Source organism: Saccopteryx leptura, chromosome 2, assembly GCF_036850995.1.
Source record: "Saccopteryx leptura isolate mSacLep1 chromosome 2, mSacLep1_pri_phased_curated, whole genome shotgun sequence".
Classification (NCBI taxonomy): domain Eukaryota; kingdom Metazoa; phylum Chordata; class Mammalia; order Chiroptera; family Emballonuridae; genus Saccopteryx; species Saccopteryx leptura.
In genome coordinates, this window is record NC_089504.1 from 306,829,492 (window position 1) to 306,850,812 (window position 21,321).

At 37.9% G+C, this 21,321-nt stretch overlaps 1 protein-coding gene across 4 annotated transcripts in view; it reads right to left on the reverse strand.

The window, feature by feature from the left end:
* Window positions 1-21,321, reverse strand: part of UBE2H (ubiquitin conjugating enzyme E2 H) — a 111,515-nt gene that overhangs the window by 30,723 nt on the left and 59,471 nt on the right. For 2 of the 4 annotated variants that reach the window (XM_066362691.1, XM_066362689.1), the window contains exons 2-3: window positions 14,573-14,649; window positions 13,536-13,610 (exon numbers count right to left, since the gene is read on the reverse strand). In XM_066362691.1, coding sequence (XP_066218788.1) covers window positions 13,536-13,610; window positions 14,573-14,649 — 152 coding nt within the window. The remainder of the gene's footprint in view (window positions 1-13,535; window positions 13,611-14,572; window positions 14,650-21,321) is intronic. The other 2 variants (XM_066362690.1, XM_066362688.1) reach the window with 1 other exon arrangement.

Consider the following 21,321-nt stretch of genomic DNA (forward strand, 5'->3'; position numbering starts at 1 on the left):
CTTAATGCTTCCTTCCTTATTCTACTTCATACTGTCACTAAGCTGAAGGTCTTTACTAAAGTGGCCATCCTTACTTCCCACTCCCCCACTCTAATTCTCTCACCCCTACATATACTGTCTCACTTTCCTCTATCCGAAATATATTTGATCAAAGCCCATGTGTCGGGCATTATACTCATTTGTTTGGGGTATACAATAAACAGGACCACACACTCTTCCAAGGAGGCTGCTGCAGCAACAGGACAAGAGGCAGGTGTGCAGAGCTGACAGGGAAGAGGCAGAGAAGTGGCATCAGAGGAGGACCCCCAAGGATGCTGTGACAGAGGACATCCTGGAAAATCTAAGAAACTTCTCTAGACTTAGAAAAGGGAGATAGAACACAAAGTCCCACGTACGCCAGTCCTCACTTGCTCTGGCCACTCAAGTATTAATTATGCTTCTAATTTGTTTTTTAATCCTTTGTGTTGAAATAGTTTAATGTTTTACTACTAAGAGAGCACATGCAATGTTTAAATTACCCCAATGTAAAAAGGAAAGCCTTGTGTCTGATTACAATTTCATATTAATTCTTCATTATGGAAATAAAAGATGTTTCAATGTCTAGATTCAAGAGGTATGTATTAATGCATAGGTTATATTAAGCCAGTAGAAATGCTCTTGTCTTAAGGTTAGAGGAGAAAAAGCAGAATAAAAATCTACGTGACCCTAGAAAAACAATAATACAGATGTTCAAGAAGAGCCATGAAGATTATTTGTTGCAGCATTATTTATAAAAGAGACAATTTTAACCCCCTCAAAGGGGACTGGAGAAATTGTAGCATGTTCATATACTGGAGTCCTATGCAGCCAAGGCAATGAACTAGATCAGTAAGCATCAGCTTGGATAGATCCAACCTTGAAGGGGAAAAGTTGCAGGATGATATATTTATAGCATGACACCATTTAGAGAAACTAAAACTAAACAACAGTATATGTTCTGCACGGTAACAAGTATGAAAACTGTACTGGCCAACATATGTGTATCAAACTTATAAAAGTAATTATTTCAGTGAAGGTGCAGGACCAATGTTGCAACTAGAGAACAGAAGGGGGAATGTAACTTTTTTTTTTTTAATATTTAGTGAGAGGAGGGGAGGCAGAGAGATTCCCGTGTGCGCCCCAAGCAGAATCCACCCAGCAAGCCCACTAGGGGGCAATGCTCTACCCATATGGGCTCATTGCTCCATTGCAACCCCAAGCCATTCTAATGCCTGAGGCAGAGGCCATGGAGCCACCCTCAGTGCCTGGGGTCAACTCTCTCCACTGAGCCATGGCTGCAGGAGGGGAGGGGAGGGGAAGAGAAAAGAGAGAATAGAGAAGTAGATGGGGTGCCTCTCCTGTGTGCCCTGGCCGGGAATTGAACCCAGGACATCCACAGGCTGGGCTAACACTCTATCACTGAGCCAACTGGCCAGGGCTGGGAATGGTAATTAAAGATGACTTTATCCATAACATTATCTACCTTTTTAAAAAGACAGAATGTGCTTATATATTATTTGTTCCGTTTTTTATTTAAAAAATGTGCCCATAGGTAGGAAACCAGAAGTGAACACGTACAACTGTTAACAGTGCTTAATTCTTTGTGGTGGAAATATTTTCTCCATTACACCTTTCAGATCACAAGACCACTTCCCCCACTCCCGTTCCAGAAGCAGGATCATAGCACTGCAAAATGGCTGAGGAAGACAGACAACTGGCGATGGCAGTCAGCTTCAAAGATTCCCGTTACTTCTACTGCTACTACTATTCTGACTTGCCAACGTTTTTACACTGTGTAATTTTAACAGTTGGAAAAAAACTTGCAAAAAAATATTATAAACAGTAGCAAACATTCTAAAATAAATCTCATTATACACAGGTTATCTAGTGCTGAACCCTTTTAAGGAGAAGCATCACAGAAATCAATTATTTTATCTGAGGTCTCATATCGTAAACACTCTTGTTTAAACAATAAAAATCCATTACAAAAATAAAAAATCAGAAGATCCTCAGGTTATAAGGTACTTGGTCCTCGAGATGAGCTCCATACAGGTTTATGCTGCTATCACAACTGCCTAGAAACCTCCTGATGCGTGGGAAACACTAATGTTTAGCCACTATAAGGTTTAACTTAAGAGACCTGTTCTGTTATGTGAAAAGTATTTTGCTTGAAGCTACAATTAAAAAGTTTGCTAGAATTCTTGTAAGTAACACCTAGTGAAGCAACATCTATGGTAGAAGTTTCCTGTGCTGCCTAAAGGTTAAGACTCACCTGGAGAGCTCTATAAAAACAGAAGTGCTGTTAGAAAGTGGCCAGTATTATGGAGAAAAACAGCAAAGGAGGAGTGCTGGGGCAGGGCTGCAATTTTAAATAGGAGGGTCAGGGACGGCCTTACGAGGGTGACTTGCCCTGGAGGAGATGAGGGAGGTGTCCTTCAGAACAGCCAAGTACAAAGTGCACCAGGAGTTTGTTTGCCTGATGTGTTTGAAAATCAGCAGAGCAGTGAAAAGGAAGTGGAGTGAGTAAGGGGCAGAAGACTGGCTGAGCTCAGAGAGGTGATAAGCATCTGTGGGCCCTTTTGAGGATGCTGGCTTTCATTCTGAGTAAGGTGGGACAGAATGACAGGAAATGGCAGATCCCAAGCAAAATGAAATAAGATGTCTCTCCTACAGTAAGAATGAAGCTTCCTACAACTTATGTCACAGGGAACCTCCAAGGTATAAGTCAAGAGCCTGACTAGTGGTGGCACAATGGATAGAGGGTAGACCTGGGATGCTGAGATCCCAGTTTCAAAACCCCAAGATTGCCAGCTTGAGTGCAGGGTTGCGGGCTTAAGTGTGGGATCATCAACATGATCCCATGATTGCTGGCTTGAGCCCAAAAGTCGCTGGATTGAAGAGCAAGGTGGCTGGCTTGAGCAAGGGATCACTGGCTCAGCTGGAGCCCTTCCGGTCAAGGTACATATGAGAAGCAATCAGTGAACAACTAAAGTGCTGTAACTACAAACTGATGCTTCTCCTCTCTCTTTTTCTCTCTCAGGAAGAAAAAAAAGTGTAAGTCAAGAAAAGAGCTATGGTGAAAGACTTTGACATGTTTACCAAAACTGTCTCTGAAAGGTTAAGGTGCCTCCTTCCTTGCACATTTAGAATCAATACAGTTTCCACAGTTTGCAATTAAGTCTAGATTTTTGGTTTGGTTGAGTCTAAGAGTACATAACAAAGGGGGCCAAAAAGGACTGAGTAAACATATCCTTAAGTAATAAATGGGTTGGCACCCAGTCCCCACTGCCCCTGTAGAGTATAAAATACTATTCAAGCTCTGAGAAAGGGCAGAATCAGACTGAAAGAGCAAAGTACAAACAGAGACTTGGGGATAGCCCCAGCTCTGCTATTAACTGCAGAGCCACTTCCCTTCTGTGGGTCTGTTTCTCTACCTGCAAAGAGAAATGGCTAGATTACATACTTTCTAAAATCTCCAGTCTTACCCTGTTTGTAAAGGGACAATCAGCTCTGAAAATGTAGGATTTCACAACAATGGCCAGAGCTCTGAATACAGAAACCTTTAGGGAGAAATGTCCAGAAGTTAAGTCCATATAGGAAATTTATTCTGTAAGACACATTTTTAGGAACAGGAGTATTTTGGAGAATACAAAGCTCTGACATGTTAAAATACCACCAAGAGACACAAAATCCAAAGTAGGCAGCAAACAGGGTTTATAATTTTGCCTCTCAGGAACAAGTGTAGCCAGACCAACTCTAACAATTTCCAGACTACAATGCTCTCTTCCTTACACCAGGCTTTTTCAGTTGTTAGAAAAATACCCAAAGCAAATAAATGGAAGTGAGCATGTCTATCTTCTGTACATTTATTCTTGGACACGCTGCGGGCAGCATTTCTGACAGAGCCAGTACATTCTGGATAACAACGGCAACAATGGAACTTCTGGACAGGGAGGGGAGTAGATGAGAAAGAACAAGCTAGGAATTCAGAGAAGGAACATTCTCAGGGCTGAGCATGTTTGCCCTGGCATGTTCTCCTTCCTTTTGGCAATGCTAACACCACACTAATGAATACGTCTGCAGCAAAAGGATTTTTCCCAACACTTGTTTCCATTTGACCAGGAACTATTTTGAAGGTATTTTAAGAGAACATATTTTGAAAACTGCTTTTATGGAAACATGATAAGTGGAAGCAGCAAGTCATTTTTAATCTACATGATTTAAGATTTTAGTGACGACCAGACGTTTTCTAATGGTATATTTCAGTGATTTGGACAGATAAAATTCAAAACTCCTTTGTTTCAATCTTTTGGACAATTATTTTCTGGCATAGCTCAAGCATTTGTTAAAAAAAAAAAAGGGAGGGAACAATAAAAACAAATGTTCAGCTAAAAAAGCTCACCATCTTTTATCGTTTAGCAAAAGAATCAGGTGATTTATAGTTCTGGAGGAGAAATCCAAATCACTCTTGGTGCATGCAAAAACTACATTATTTTAAAATATAAAAGCATAAATTATTAAAATAGAAAAATAAACCATGCTTTTGGCTTGTTCCATTCTAACACTCAACTGCTCTAGAATAACAACATCTCTTGACCCACAGGCTAACAGGCAGAGAAAGCAAGTAACATTGTGCCATGCCATGCTGAAAACCGTTTATTTCAGCCTGTTGTATGTCCAATCCTGGGAGAGGATCTGTACAAAGTTGCACACACTGTCAAGGAACATCTGATACTGGGGTCAGTATGTAAATAAAGGAAGCAAAACTCATTGTGTTTTCCATCTCTGCTTCCTTTACTAGTGAAGCTGTTTTTATTAATGATCAAATTTGTGGATAGAATGAAATACCTAGGGCTAGTCATTTACCCAAAAATTTCATTTAGAATAATTTTCAAAAAAATGAGAGGTCAGACAAATGATTCATGAATAAGGTAAACCAATTCTATAGTTAATAGGTGAAAACGTGCCAAAGGCAAAGAACCACAGCTCTCTTCCAGGGAGAACCAAGCCTGGGTGGGCTGCAGGCGGCTGAGGCAATTTCATTTTGAGCTTATGAATTCTAGTGAGAAAACGTAAGTGAATACATTAAATTATTCTGATAGTCCATCTTCAGGACAAATGCCCACATAAAGGAGACCTTTTATAATCAAACTGATTAATTCTATTTTTTGAAGTAGATATCATTATTTAAAATATATTTATTAAAGGCTGAACCTTGCCTCCCCTATCAGCCTCAGACTGTACACTTTTAAGGGCAATGACCTGGACCTCCATTCCTAGCACACAGGTGGGTAGAGGTGGGGATACTGCCAGCTCTGTGCACTAGTGCACACTCGACAGCTTTTCATCTTACCTCAGACAGCAGGCCCAGCCCGTGGCAGCCTCACCCAGGCAGAAGTCTCTTCCGAGAGCTGAGCCTTTCCTACTCAGGAGAGGTGGAACTGGGCCGGTCTCTTCTCGGGTGAGGAACCAAGCAAGGAGCTCACTCTCAATGCCCTGTGTCATGGGAACTTCTGAACTGATCCTGTGTGTTCAGGAGATCTAAACTCAACAAGGGGTCCTCTTTTCTGTTTCTTCCTTTCTCTCTGATAATATGGAGTCTGAGGAAGGGGCTGGATGGATAAGAAAAGTTCATTTATAACTAAGAAAAGGTGAAGTGTTATCCTTCAATAGCATAACCCTTCTACCAACCTAGCAGATTACCAAAGCGCGTACGTAGCCTTAAATCTCCTCTCTTGTGGCTCCATTTTTGGAAGATTGTAATCTCTTTCCTGTTTTCAAAGTTTATCTTCCACTTTCCTGGTTATTCATAGGACCATACTGTCTGAGTCAGGCAGTATTTATTTGCATGGTCAGAGGCACTAAAATATAGAACACAGTGGACTTCAAATTGTGAGACCCAATTTCAAGTCTCTGCACTCATATTACAAAGTCAAGGTTAAATAATCAGGCTCCAAACGAACTGCCTAAATTCCACTCTATGAGCTTTGAGGAAGTTAAAGTTAACTCAACCTCTACCTTTTTGTTTTCTTAATCATAAAGCTAGGTTATTAATGGTATCTACACATAATAGGACTGTCATGAAGGTTAAATGAATCAATATATGTATAGCACTTGACCAGTAACAGGCACAAAGCACTCAATGTTACACTTAGCTTAATGAACTCAAGCAAGTCATTACATCTCACCTTCCTCATTGTCAAAATGAAAATGTGTACTCCTGTAGGAACTGTCAAGAGCATTAGAGAATATTTTGCTTATGAGGTATTAGGTTTCCTATAACCCAATTATACTAGAAATAAAAACTACAGTGGTCCTAGTATTACTAAAAAGTCTGTTGTGATTGCATTTGGTTTTGGGGGGGAAACTCTAGCCTGGAAACCAAAAGGCAAGTTCTGCAACTAGTTAGTAATGCTGTATCTGCCTCTTCCCGAGTCTCACTTTTACCATCCTTAAAATGTAGTCATTGGACGATATACTCTCTGAAGTTCCTTCAAGCGATATGTTTTTCACCAACATCAGGAACGTGAACAAATCTTCAATTGTGTGAACAAGCTTTTCAAAGGGAACTAAGGAAGACATTACTCTCACTTATTTTGAAAAGAATTTCACTTTAGAGAAAAAAGAAGCCAAGAATATGTTGTCGTTATACCAATCCTAAAGTGGAAGGAATGGATTTAATGCCAAAAAGATGTCAGAATTAATAACCAACTCAAAAGCTAGAAATCACCTACTAAAGTAGGAGCTAACCTAAGCAGCCAGGTAGATGGAATTTTTTTACATAGCAAATGGAAAGAGTGTATAATAATGAATTGCCAAAGGCAAAATGAAAACTGACATAAGGCAGCTTCAAGAAGGAAATGGACACACCTTCTGACAAAAGCAAGCATGTGCAAAGGCAAGGCTACCCTTAGAGGTGGCCTGGGGCAGGGGCAGGGAAAGCCAACTACTCTTTACCCTGGCTAATAATAAGATGGAGCTGAATGAATTGAGATAGTCTAGATGGCCAAGAGCAGGTTTTTTCAGTAATAGGGCCAATCTGACCACTGGTTTCTTCTGTCACTGAGAACTTTAGTAGCCAGCTCCCAAGTCTCTCTCCCCCCGCAACTGCTATCATTTTAAGTGACATCATCAGCTATACAGACCACACTCAGGACACCGTGGCCTCTCAGTCAGTTCCTTAAGCTCCTCAATGACCTTTCCTCTACACTATCTGAAGATCTAGGAGCCATCACCATCATCGTTCTCTAGCAATCCTCTCCAAACCCTTTGCCCTCTCCCCTCCAAAATGCCCATCTACAACTGGAAGAAACCAATTATTCACTACCCTACACTTAGACTTGAGGATACAACTAAGTTTACATTCTCATAGCATTACCTAAAATGTTTTTTAAAAACTTTCCTACAAGAAACTTGTTTCTCTCTACTGGAATTCAAAAGATAAGAGATCACTACATAGTAGCAATTATTTAACTGTTTGGGACAGGAACTAAATTCAAATCCAAGATCATGAAAGCAGAGAATTATACAGGTGATCTTAATAGAATTCTACTTCCTCAACTCTAAAAATTCTTTCTATTTGTAGAAATACACTGGTTCCAAAAGGCCTTTGTAAAGGCACAAGTAAAAGAATATGGTGCAATGATTATCAGAATATCTTTTAATTAAGAACCTATGACAGATTCGGAGATTTAGAAGGGACTCTGACATCCCAGTTTCCCTGGGAACAGGATGACCTAACCCGTCCCCCATTTAGATGAAAATCTGACCGAATTGTGAAGGCCATTAGTACAGCTCAAGATAGTATTGTAAGTATTGTTACTGTCTATGACTTTCCCACTTTGTCTCCATTTACTCAGTGGGTTTGGCCAGTGCTTGCTATATGGTATTGACATCAAATTCCATTGCAAAATGAGCTGGAGGTTTCTCCTGGCCGTTCTATCTACATTCTATTAGGTGGTCCCTCCAAAATCCCACTCTCAACCAACCACTCCTCTTACACGCTCAGTTTCGGCATCATCAAAGTGCAATCCAGACACACAGCACATACAGTTCACTCCTGGGAGGGCCTCTTCATTGGTAATACATAGATACACACGGTAGCATTTCAAAAGCTAGTTTCTAGATGTGTTAAAATGGAACTTACAACACGGTTTTCTTTTTCTTTTTTTTTAAGTATACATGGTGACAGTGCCCAGGCTAGTCTTAAGGTTATTCACAAGACTCTAAAATACTCTATAGCTCTATCTGAGACTACTAGAATACAGCTCTGTACTATACTAGCCAGTGATAATTTAAAAACAAGGTTAAATAACAACTTCTTAACTTTCTCTTAAATGCCAGTGTTTAAGTAAAGTAGGTATCATCTGATGAAGACTACTGTATATCCTGAGGGGGGCTTCACGGTACTTTCAAGACCCTTACATGCTGAAAGCCTTAAAAAATCTAGTATTTCATGTCTATATTTTATTAGAAGACAATTACTCGCCCTTAGTTTAGGTTTAACAAAAGTGGTACTGTTGTTACTATTAGCTATGAACAGGGGCATTTTTTGGTTCAAATGAAGAGAGAAACTGAGCAAGGAGAGAACACAGTGGAAGAGTCAGACTGAAGAGAGAAGCAGATAAGAACTGCTGAGGCAACAGCCCAAGAGAAGGGGAAGTGGAGAAGAGGGTAAGTGAGGAGAGGAGGGAAGAACAGTTGTGTGCACATAAAGACAGTACCCAAGATGGAGCAAGCTGAACTGCAATCAGGAAGACAAAAGAAAACAACACGTACACTTATGCACACGCATAATTAACACGGAAAGGAAAAAAGAAATGAAGCTGGTGGGGCCAGCAGATCCTTAGCAAGCTACCAGGCAGGAATTCTGGCCAAGGACAGCTTGGTGGCTTTCTAGAGCAAAAGACAGATAAAGTATAGACTCATACAAGGATGCAGACAAAATATTCAAAAGACATGCATTTGCCACATATTTTAAAATATTTACTTTTAGAATAAAAGGGAACTTGTAGAATATTTGAAAAATACAGAAAAATGTTTTTAATCTCCTTAAGGCAAGTATAACTATACTCAATATTTTGGCATTCATACTTGAAATTTGCATAGAAAGAAGTAGATACTCTATATAAAGCTGCACATTTCCCTGTGTACCTTTGAAAATGTGTAAAAACATAAGTAAAGGCTGTAAAATGTTTTGTTCATTACACTGTATCATAACTATTATCAACTGGATCATTTAGCTTGCTTCCAACTAAACAACACTGCAATTTACATATTCTTATACCTTGACCTTAGAGCACATCTCTGAATATTTCCTTCAGAGAATTTAATTTTTAAGTAAAATCACCCAGAAGATATAAAATCTTTACCAATCAATATATACTGCTGGTTGGCTACATCATAATACCTTTACCAACAATGTTTAACCTGACAATCTGATAAATCATGAATTTTCTCATTTTTGAATATGCATCCTTTGGATTAGGTATAACACCATGTTGTATCCTGTGCTTATTGGTTATCTTTGGTGTTTATAAACACTTGCTCTACATTACCCTCTATGAGATCACTCATCTTTACTTCACCCCCACAGCAACTGCAAGTCTGTGTTTGCTTTGGTAAAAGCTTTCTCTTACTAGATGAGCAGATGTGTAGTGGCTGAAGATTTTGAGTCTAAAGCATGAAATATGGCAGTCTCTGTAGCAACTTCTTTGCATAGAACACAATCTTCACAAACAGAAAATGACTTGGGGTTTTGAAAGAGTATTTCTGAAGGCCTTATGTGCAAGTTCACATCTCTGAAGCTTTGTAAAGACTGCATTCTCAACACATGGGACACAATCTTTCTTGTAAGAGCCTATCTCCAGACACCTTCTCTCCCTCAACTGAGGTGCTGACTCACATCTCTCCTCAAGAGCAATGTCACACTGTCACTGAAGCATATGCAGTATTTTGTTTATATTGATCTTCTCTCTCTAACTAGTGAAAACCTTAGACAACCTTCCCAATTATCCAGTAGAATGCCAAATATCCTGAGTATTTTATACATTGGTCAATATCAAATGTGCAGAGTTCACTCAGTTCCAGTATCTCCTTTTCTAAAAGAGGGAACAGCGGTTCAGATGAGTATCATTCTCATGGTCAAGGACAGCCAGGGCCAGAACCACTCTTCCCTGATACCAGTCCCCTGACCGGCCGCTCTGTCCTCACTCTGCACAGTGGGTGACGCCCCGCAGCACTGCTGCGTATTCTAGGAACGTTTCTGAATGAGGAAGATAAAATTAAGTCTGAACTTTCAAATAAATCAGAATTTAAAAGATTCAAATATCATTTATTTCAAAGCAGGCACTCAGGAAACTGATTAAAAAAGTTTTATAATTTCTCTTTGAAAACTCCCACAGGGCCAGTTTATAAGAAAATCAATTTGATAATGGTATATCATTTTATACTCCAATTGATGTTACTCAGTTATCCCATTCACTTTATTCTCTAGGATTAAATGACCGTTAGCCATTTTATGATTTACATCCAGCTTCAAAGCATTAAGATTTGCCATCACTTAATGATATTCAAAGAAAAAGTAAAATTCCAAAAGATGAGCTTAAAATGTTTGAAATAATGGTGGCATTGGAAGAACAAGTTCATAACCTCCCAAGGTATCTATTTATATTCCTTCTCCTTAAAAAGAAAATTTGAAGTAGTTTTATTACTGCTTTGAAAAAACACATTTAAAGATGTAAATTGTTTTTTTAAAGGGACATTTTTAGTTATACCTCATGTAACTACTGAAAACTCTCTCAAACTATGGTAAATTTGGAGGCTATCCTAAAGATAAGCATGTCAAATGACAGTGAGTGTATACTTAAATACACAGAAAAACTGGTTTACAGTACATACCAGAATGTAAATAATGACATCCATTGAGGGATGGGATTATGAGACATTTAATTTTTTGCTCACCTGGACTTTATTACATTCCTGCTATGAACACGGAGAATTTATACAATTAAAAAGTGTTTGCGCGTGCGCGCGTGTGTGTGTGTGTGTGTGTGTGTATGTAACAAAAAAGTATATATACATATATATTTTTAAATTCCAAGATTTAAGCATTAAAGACGCTTAATCTAAATTTGTACATCTATTTAAGAGCACTCAAAGTTTGGCTCAGGAAGAAGTGTACACCTGCCTATATACTATAAGAAGCAGGGTTTACACAGAACATGGAAGTTGGGTTTTTCTTATCTCCTTGCCCTCTGCACAATTCTACAACTATCAATACAAACAAAAAGGAAGCCTTGCTTATTCTAAGTGAGCCACTACCCCTTGAAGTGTTTAAAGCACATTCCAACAGTAATTACATTGTTGACGATCTGAAAATGGGTCACCCCACACAACTGATTAAAATTCTTTTATGCAATCTTCCTTTACAGGAAATAAGGACAGCTTGTACAAATATTTCAACTAGATCTACTTCCTTAAGAGAAGATGGTACACATTTGTAGGTATTACAAAGTTCTAAAAGCACACAGAAAGGCAAAGGAAAAATTATGAAGAAGTTAAATTAGCCTAGTCATTTGTCCCAACCAATTTCATATTACATCATTCATTTAAGAAAGCACACAGGCTTCTGTTGCATCATTAGTTAATAAATAAACAACGTCTAGTGTGCAGATATTTTCACTTTGAAAGTTATGATGAAACAATTGTATTACCTGGAAAAATATGTTAAGACAAGGCTGGAGAAATAACTACATCTTTACAGGATATATAATTGCTTTTCTATAGGTTCACTGTTAGTTTCAACAAGCTATACTATTTCCTTCCTAACTAGAAATCTAGGGTAACAAAACTAAATTTACAATGTCAATTTTTAGTCTAAGTAAGTAGGTATTTATAAAATATCTTTGAATGAACTTATACGGTTTGGACATTGTTTGCAAATGTTTAAAGATCGTATCACTCAACTGTATAGAGGTTTAAAATGCCTAAATAAATAAACATCCTAAAGTCCAGAAGTAAGTGGGGACAGGGAACCACATGACAGAAAAGCCCTCTCAAACTGAGTGGGACCTCTATCCTACCACCCTAGAATGTCATTGGGACAGGGCTGCTGCCAACTACAGATAGTAGAGCAGATATCCTCAGAGACTACATCAACGACTCAACACCTCACAGCTCCCCTCCTCGTTCACCATTTCATAACTCTAAAGTTCAGAGACCCTTGTAGAAATGGGGACATTTCTAATTCAATTATCCATAAAGCATTCAATTACTGAGTTTAGAAAACTCACCTAAGGGACCATAAGAGGACATCACTAGTTTATTCTTAAAATGAGCACTAACAGTTCCTAGCGTGAGAAGGAATTAGGGATGCTCTGTAGTATTTGTATAGCATAAAGCTCTAAAGCATATAAAGGAGCTAGATGTGAGGGAAGAGGATGCTACATTGGACTGGAAATTAGCCTGTTGCTATCCTAGCTTTTCTGATTTATCCTAAGCAGAATTGTGGAGGCCTAGAATTGAAGCACAGAATGTCTTTGATCTTGCTCTCTTAAAAAACCCTTTTGTTGGAGCAGGGATGTATGTCTGATCTCCCAGAGATCTGGCATTAGTTCCAAAGACAGGCCCATGGCAGCAGCAAGATGTTTGTACTCTGGCCATTCTGAGCACGAGGCTCAGTGTGACTGTCAGAGGATGCTCGCTATATTCCAATCTTATTTTCTTCTTCCTTAAAATTGGTCAGTATTTTGGATAATACTTTAAAACCATCTACAGAATAAATTTTTTAAAAGTTGGCTTAAGTTACTACCTAAGTTACCACCCTTCTATAATCTCAAAATATTTAAGGTGTCAACTTTCAATCAAATATACCTCTATTACATCTGACACAAAAATACCTAAATTGTCACTAAGTGCCTTAATAGGGGTGACACTAAAAATATCACCAATTAGGACAAAAAGATGATGGTGAGGAAAAGTATTTCTTTATACAACCCCACTGAAGTGTCTACTCTAGTTTCTTCAGATGTTTAAAGGACTAACAGGATTGGGAATGAAGAGAATGGGGAAAGCTAATTTTACTGCTAGGTACCCAGAGCTGGACTGACCAAAACAAAGTACAACACAGAGGATTTTTAAATGACAATATTAGAATAGATACTATATACTATTAATTCCAACAATCTGGCATTGCAAATAAAATTTAAGATATATCATTATTTTACTGCCAACAGCCTAAATGGAAAGTAAGCCTTATAACTGTTTAGTCTGAACCTGAAATAAAAATCTACAGAGTTGTAGTTCATTACAATCAGGCAAAGGGTATATTTAAACATCTTCTATCACACTATGGAAGGCCCGTAAAAAGTCACTGATTAATTTAACCAAAGCCAAATAAGGAAAAGTTCAGTTAACGAACCATTCCTGGAATTATTTCCCACAAAGCGTAGGATTTTTTTCTTTTTATCTCTTTGATTTCAAAACTCTCTAAGGAAAGAGACTGAGTAGTAACTTACCTATTGATGGAGATTTGAAAGGGTATTTGTCAGGAAGATCCACTCTAACTTTCCAGACTCCGCCTTCGTACGGTGCTGAAAGGAAAAATGTTACACGTTAAGAAATATGTCTCCAAATTAGAAAATTAACCTGAGTGTAAATTAAGCATTAAATCCTAATCTCTTTTGAAAACTTTGTCAATTAATTCCCTTGAAAGTCAGGGACCTCTTATAATTCTATGTTCAGATTAAAATATTTTTAAAATCTACAGTTAGAAAATAAGCAAAGATTTACTTTCCCTCCCCAAGCAAGTTACATGATTCATTTATTTTTAATGTTTTTTTTCTGTATTTATTTTTATTTTTTTCAGGGACAGAGAGAAGAGTCAGAGAGAGGGATAGATAGGGACAGACAGACAGGAATGGAGAGAGATGAGAAGCATCAATCATCAGTTTTTCATTGCGACACCTTAGTTGTTCATTGATTGCTTCCTCATTATGTGCCTTGACCATGGGCCTTCAGCAGACCGAGTAACCCCTTGCTCGAGCCAGTGACCTTGGGTCCAAGCTGGTGAGCTTTTTGCTCAAACCAGATGAGTCCGTGCTCAAGCTGGCAACCTCTGGGTCTCGAACCTGGGTCCTCCGCATCCCAGTCTGACGCTCTATCCACTGCGCCACCGCCTGGTCAGGCAAGTTACACGATTCTTTAAAGTACTAAACACTGTTTAGTTATTTGGTACCTAATAACCTCCTATCTCAACCTACACCATGTACCCTCACCCCCAAAAATTTCCTGAAAAATGAAACAGAAAACATTGTCCTAACCCATCAATGTGGCCATCACACAAATCCAGAATTCACAATTCATGTTTAATACTGTCACTTAGAGATAAAAAAAGCATATGAAGTAACTATGATAACAGCAAGATTTCCTCACTGATTCTAGAGTTCAAGTAAACTCACTAACAAAACCACACGTACAACCATCTGTCTTTTATTGTCTATTAAGGGGAATAAGAGATTACAATAGAAAAACACATACCAACACATGTACTTACTTCCTTGTGGTCCATAAAACTTCACTACAAATTCATTGAGTCCTCCCAGGATCGTAACCTCATGCTTACTCTCAATGCTAAGGTAGAGGGTAAAGGAAATTACACAGGTTTTATAGTACCTGGAAGAACTAAAGATGACATCTCCAAGACAGGATATTTTCATTGTTATCAACATTTATATGAAACTAATAAAATATAAAATAAACTTAATAACTCTAGTAATTCATAAGGCAATATATACTCTTGTGAGAAGAATATGAATGGGCTTTAGATTCAGAAACCAGTGTTCAAACTCCAGGACCACCATCTACTGGGTTTGTGAGCCTAGAAAAAGTAATGCAAACTCACTCCCTGTGCCTTTGTTCTCTCCTGAGAAATGGGGAAAACACTTCATAGGATTTCTGTGAGGATTAAATGGGTTAAATATATAAAGACAACTTTTGTACATACAGTACACAAGTGAAAAATAAGCACTTAGTTTTTTCACACTTCTGTACTCTCCAACTGATCCCCAATGACCCTATAACATAAATCCAGTACTCCCCCCCCCTTAGTCAAGTTCATTCATACACTTGGAGAAATGCTGATTCTTCTAACTCCTACACTCCTAAAATTATGGATTTACTAAGGAAAGTCCCTACAATTTTCTCCCTGGCTTAGAAAATAAAGAGACAAAATAGAGACACAATCTTTCTACAAGTAGTGCTACCAAATGCAAAGAACAGTCTTGTCTGAAGTATTTCTCTTTACCCATTCCCGTCCCTCCTGAACCTCCCTCTCCCCTCAGGCTGGGGGCTCTGCAGTCACAATCACAGAGGAGTAACACTCCTGTGTTTTCATCCTCAAAAACTTATACCTGACCTTGAGACTCTCTCACCCCTTTAGGTGTTAGGATTCAATTACACAAACCAAACCAATCTATGTCGGTGAAGAAGAATGCTCCTGGTCTAATATCTGTTTTATGTCTCTGCTCTGTGTTCTACAATATAATACAGATAATTCTACAATAACAACAGACATTTTCAGTGTCTGTGGGGGGGGACTTTGGGGGGCTCACAAACATTTAAAAAGATATGACAGACTGGTCTTATCATAATCAGCAGTGCAAATTTCATGTACTATTATGCAAAAGAAAAAGAATCCGAAGAAAATTTTAAATGACCTTTTAGAGAAAAATGGTATTTTTAAAGGTTTGAAATTAAGTATTAGACTCTCCAGATAGGCCAGGTGTATTTTTGGCAAAGTCCATGTTGAAGAGCCTTGAAGAATATCCACTAGAGATATTAAATACAATAATTGAGTCTATGCTAATCAACTGCTTTAATAACATGCACACTGAAAGGACTCAAATACTATCCATGCTGGAAAACTGGCTTCATTTCTCATGGTCAAATGACACAGGCATGCTTTGGTATACTAAATTCTTCGTCACCAGTCACCCTCAGACACCCTGCAAAATATCTCAAAGCTAAGGCTAATGTAATAAATAGAAGTACATGTTTAAATTATTTTAAAACTTCAAAAAGCACCCTTGTGTTAGTGAAAGAAAAAGAAGTCAAACACAGTTATAGTAAACAAAATTAAATACAAGTAATAGAGTCATCAAAGAAAACACTTAAAAAAAATTCTGGGAGTTAAAAGGCTTTCCTAAGAATGAACCAAAGCCAGAAACCACAGAGGAAAAGAAGAGCAGAAGCAAGCACGCACACACACTGAAAACCTTTATACTGTAAATGACAGTACAAAGGACAAACTAAGAAGAAAAAAATTATAGCATCTGACCAGAAATGTGCATTTTTGAAAAACTAGGAGTTATTACAAAGCAATAAGCAAAATTAGAAACACCCCAACAAAGAAAAGACCAGGATAGCCAAGTTAAGAAAATTCAAACAAGCAAAATTAAGCTATGAAAAGTTCAACTCACTAGTTTAGAAATGAGACATTTTTACTTTTATTTTTTAATTTAGTGAGAGGAAGGGAGGCAGAGACAGACTCCCACATGTGCCCTGACCCATGCACCCCAACGGGGATCCACCCCACAAGCCCACTAGGGGGGTGATGCTCTGCCCATCTGGGGGCATTGCTCTGTTGATCAGCAACTAAACTCTTAGTGCCTGAGGCGGAGGCCAGGAAGCCATCTTTGATGCCAGGGGCTAACTCTCTCCAGTGGAGCCATGGCTGCAGGAGAGGAAGGAAAAAAGAAAGGGGGGGGGGCAAGAGGAGGAGGGGTAGGGTAGCAGATGGTGCTTCTCCTGTGTGCCCTGATCACAATCGAACCCAGGATATCCACAGGCAGGGCCAACATTTTTCCAGTAAATTGATAAAGATGAAAGCTGGATAAAACCTAGAGTATGAATTAGTATTCCTGAGGACAGAGATAGCACTATGTTCCAAAACTTAAAATGAATTTACTCTTTTATTCAAATTTCACTCCAATGAAGTTATGTTTTAAAAATAACCAGGCACTGCTGGTGGGAGTGTGAAACAGTTTCAATTCAATCACAGAAGACTTGGCACTGTAAAGCTGCTCATACGCACACCCTATGCCCATCAGTGCTACTCCCGATAGACATGTATAGCTCAGTTCACCACAACACACGTCTAAAATGTTCACAGTGCTATCTGTAGTACCCAAAAATTAGACTACAACCCAAAAGTTCATCAACAATAAAAAGGATAAATTACGGTACAGTCACCCAACAGAGTATTACATACCAATATAAAGTTAATTGCTACACATAAATGTATGTGTCTCATAGATACAACAGTGAAAGAAACCAGATGCCAATGAGAATATACAGTAAGATTCCATTTACACACGTTTCAAAGAGGCTAAATGAATCAATGATGTCAGAAATTAGGATAGTGGCTACCCTAGTAGGCACTGTGATCACTGGAAAGGGGCTTGAGGTGGACTTTGAGGATACTAATTATACCTTTATTGCTTCATTTATCATTGAGCTACAAAATTTAGTGTATGTGCTTTTTGTATATATACTATTGTTTAATAAAAAGTAGTGAAGACAGTGTGCCTGATACTATGTTTACTGAAATATTTGAAATTTTAAAATGGAAAATAATTTAAGTATTTATCAATAGAAAACTGGTTAAATGAATTATAAACCATTTAGCCCTCGCCAAGTAGCTCAATTGGTTAGTGTCATCCCGATATACCAAGGTTGCAGGTTTAATCCTGGTCAGGGCACATACAAGAATCCATCCACTGCGCCACTGCCTGGTCAGAACACATACAAGAATCAACCAACAAATGTACAACTAAGTGTAACAACAAATCGATATTTCCCTCCCTCCCTCTCTCTCTCTTCCTTTTTCTCTGAAATCAGTAATTTTTTTAAAAAATTATAAACCATTTATACAATAAGCTGCTACTAGAGTCTATACCTCTACCCACCCTGAGCTTCACCAATGTATGTTTCTGCTTAATGTGGGTGGGGTATTCAGAAGTAGTCAACGGAATATTGTAATACAGATAGAGATAGCCCAGCCATTAAACCAAACTAAATAAATTTACAAGGATAATGAAAGAAGGGAGTAAGGTAGAAGATGAAATGAGTTTAACAAAAGAAGTTGTAACCTCATTTTATAACATAAAAAGCTGCAGAAGTAGACTCCATCAATCAGAACTAATCTGCTATGAATGCCACTGATCTATGGCAATCATTCTTCATTAATCATTTAAAATTATGCGTTATCCACATGGATGTCTCTTCTAGAAAACTGAAGGTATCTTTTCTATCCTTTGCATAATGGAACAAATCCAGGTTTCTTCCTTTTTGTGGTCTGTTTGGGATATAGTCCACGCTTTTATCCACTTTCCAAAGATTCTGCTTTCCAACAGTCATTCCAAACCTCCTCTTTCTCATAATTCGTGGTCCACTCCACATGCCAGATACTGTGGGTCTGTCTTTACACACAGACTGTAAATTAAAGAGTTCTTATAGTCCATTTCATATGAAACGCTAAAAGTAAACTGAATGAAACCTTTAAACTTCTACCAAGTTGGAAAAATGAGAAGCTATGCTAAATTTATGTTGCCTTGGAATGGGATACAGACACTAAATCAGATGGGAAAAAGATTTTAAGTTTAGCTGAATAAAAAACATTGCATTATAAATAAGTCATTCCATCAGCACAAATGAATGACTTGTCCACAAAAATATATAAAATTACTTGACTACTGTTACCATGTGTATTTTGGTAGAGGCCACGAGTTTCTTTCTCCCCCCTGCTGCAAAGCCAAGGGCAAGGAAGGCAATGAGAAGGCAGGTTACAATGATAAAAATAATGATCTATTTCTGAGATGTGCTGGTCAGGCTAGCAGACCGGCGGGAACTCACTAGAAGATTTCTTCATTACTTTCTCAATTTCAAAGCCTGAAAATATCCTTCAGTTATTATTCTGGTTAAAATACATTAAACCTATTAACATCACACTTCACTCAATCCTGATCTAAGTTATTTGTGAAGTACTGCTTTTTACTTACTTAGTATTTTATTATTTAAAAAAAGTAGCAGCAGTTTCAGGAGACTAATGATTAACATGCCTAGAAACCCAAGTTTGCTTTCCTTTTAAAATGCAAGCCACCCACCACCTTATTTTCCTTGAATGGCGTACAATTACACAATCTAATATTTAAAGGCTAATTCCAAACTGTCCAGAGATAACTGACATTCTTGGCAAAACGTGTCTATGAGGATTTTAGAAATGATATTTATATAGTTCTGCAATTTTCCAGAAAGGGAGCCAAGGTATAAGCCTGTGTCACAGGACTGATGTTAACAGGTCAAGGACCTAGAATTCGGACAGCATTGTTTCTTAAGTTTGCTAAAAATGAATTTATAAAATAAAAGAGGGGCGGGCTCCCTAAGCTGTATCCATACGAGCAAGGAACTGGGGTGAGAAATGTGCTTCTTTGCAGAAGCAATCTGTATAGCGCTCTCTCTATATGTTCAAACCAGTTTGTTTACAGTTCTCCTTGCAATTAGACAACACTACAAAAGTTGAAGAAACTAGCAACCTTCACTAGCTAGTTGTCTTGAAGATAGCATGGTATATGTGGTTAATCCATTCATGTGCAAAATATCACAGAAACGATAGTTTGGCAATAATGTTTATAAAGAATCCTTCTCTTTTAGAAATATAAACTGAAATGTTTACTAATACATAATGTCTATGACTTGCTTCAAAATAAGCCAGTGTGAGGAGAGTTAGGAGAGAAAGGTATAGAAGAAATGGTATTGATAATTATTGAATCTCAGTAATGGGTATATAGGGTACATTCTATTCTCTCTACTTTTGCTTCTATTTGAAATTTTCCATAACAAAGTTCTAAAAATTAATGTAGTATCATCGGAACTTTATTATTTAACAAGTACAAACAGTGCAAAAGAACTCAGTAGCTACTACAGCTCTCTTGAAGGCTTATAAGATGATCCAATGTTTTCCTAAGGTCTGATACTTAGTCTAAGGAAAAAAAAATAGTAAGTGATACAGTATGTAAGAATGCAAAAACTTCATACTGAAAGAAAAGACTACTCTGGGGGGGGGGGGCAAAATGGGGGAAGAGAGTCAAAAGGTACGAACTTCCAGTTCTAAAATTAGTCCTGGGGGTGTAGTGTACACCACAGCTATTATCATAAATATTATATTGCATATTTAAAAGCTGCTAGGAGTAGATCTTAAAAGTTCTTACCACAAAAAAATTCCTATAACTGTGTTAAGGTGACAGATGTTAAAACTAGACTTACTGGGGTGATGATTTCACAATACATATAAATATTAAATCACTATGCTGTATACCTAAAACTAATATAATGTTGTCTATAAATTATACCTGTATTAAAAACATAAAAAACTAATCAGACCATCGTAAGCAAAAGTAGAATTACTAGGTGATCAGAGCTCTCACAGAATAGGAAGGTTGAAAAATCATGCTTAGATTTTTGTGATATATATGCATACATCATTATTACACTGTGCACTTCAAACTTACATAATGTTAGAGGAGTCAATTATATTTCAATAAAACTGGGGGAAATAAAAATTAATTAAATTTAAAAATAAAGCCTGACCAGGCGGTGGCACAGTGGATAGAGCATCGGACTGGGATGCGGAAGGACCCAGGTTCGAGACCCCGAGGTTGCCAGCTTGAGCAAAAAGCTCACTAGCTTGGACCCAAGATCACTGGCTCGAGCAAGGGGTTACTTAGTCTGCTGAAGGCCCGCGGTCATGGCACATATGAGAAAGCAATCAATGAACAACTAAGGTGTCGCAATGAAAAACTGATGATTGATGCTTCTCATCTTTCTCCATTCCTGTCTGTCTGTCCCTCTCTCTGACTCTCTCTCTGTCCTTGTAAAAAAATAAATAAATAAAGAACACTCTGCCAAGATAGTAAATCAATAGCTGACATTCTAGAAAAATAAAATTTCAGTGGCTTCCAAAAGATGTCTAAGAAAAGGCCAACCACATTGAGGGAAGATGAACATGGTTTTTAAATATCCATGACAAACAGCATCTGAGCAAAACAGTCATTAAAGATGTATGTGTCTTTGTTTAGATTATAAGAAAAAAGGAGCAGAGGCTCCTGGTTGAGAGAAAGTTTAATTTTTTTTAATTAAAAAAAAAAAAGTTTTTTAAAAGTTAGTGCTTGTCATGTTAGCAGGATGGGAAATTCCATTCAAAAGAGAAATAAAAATAGCAGAAATAAAAGCGACTGAGAAAATACA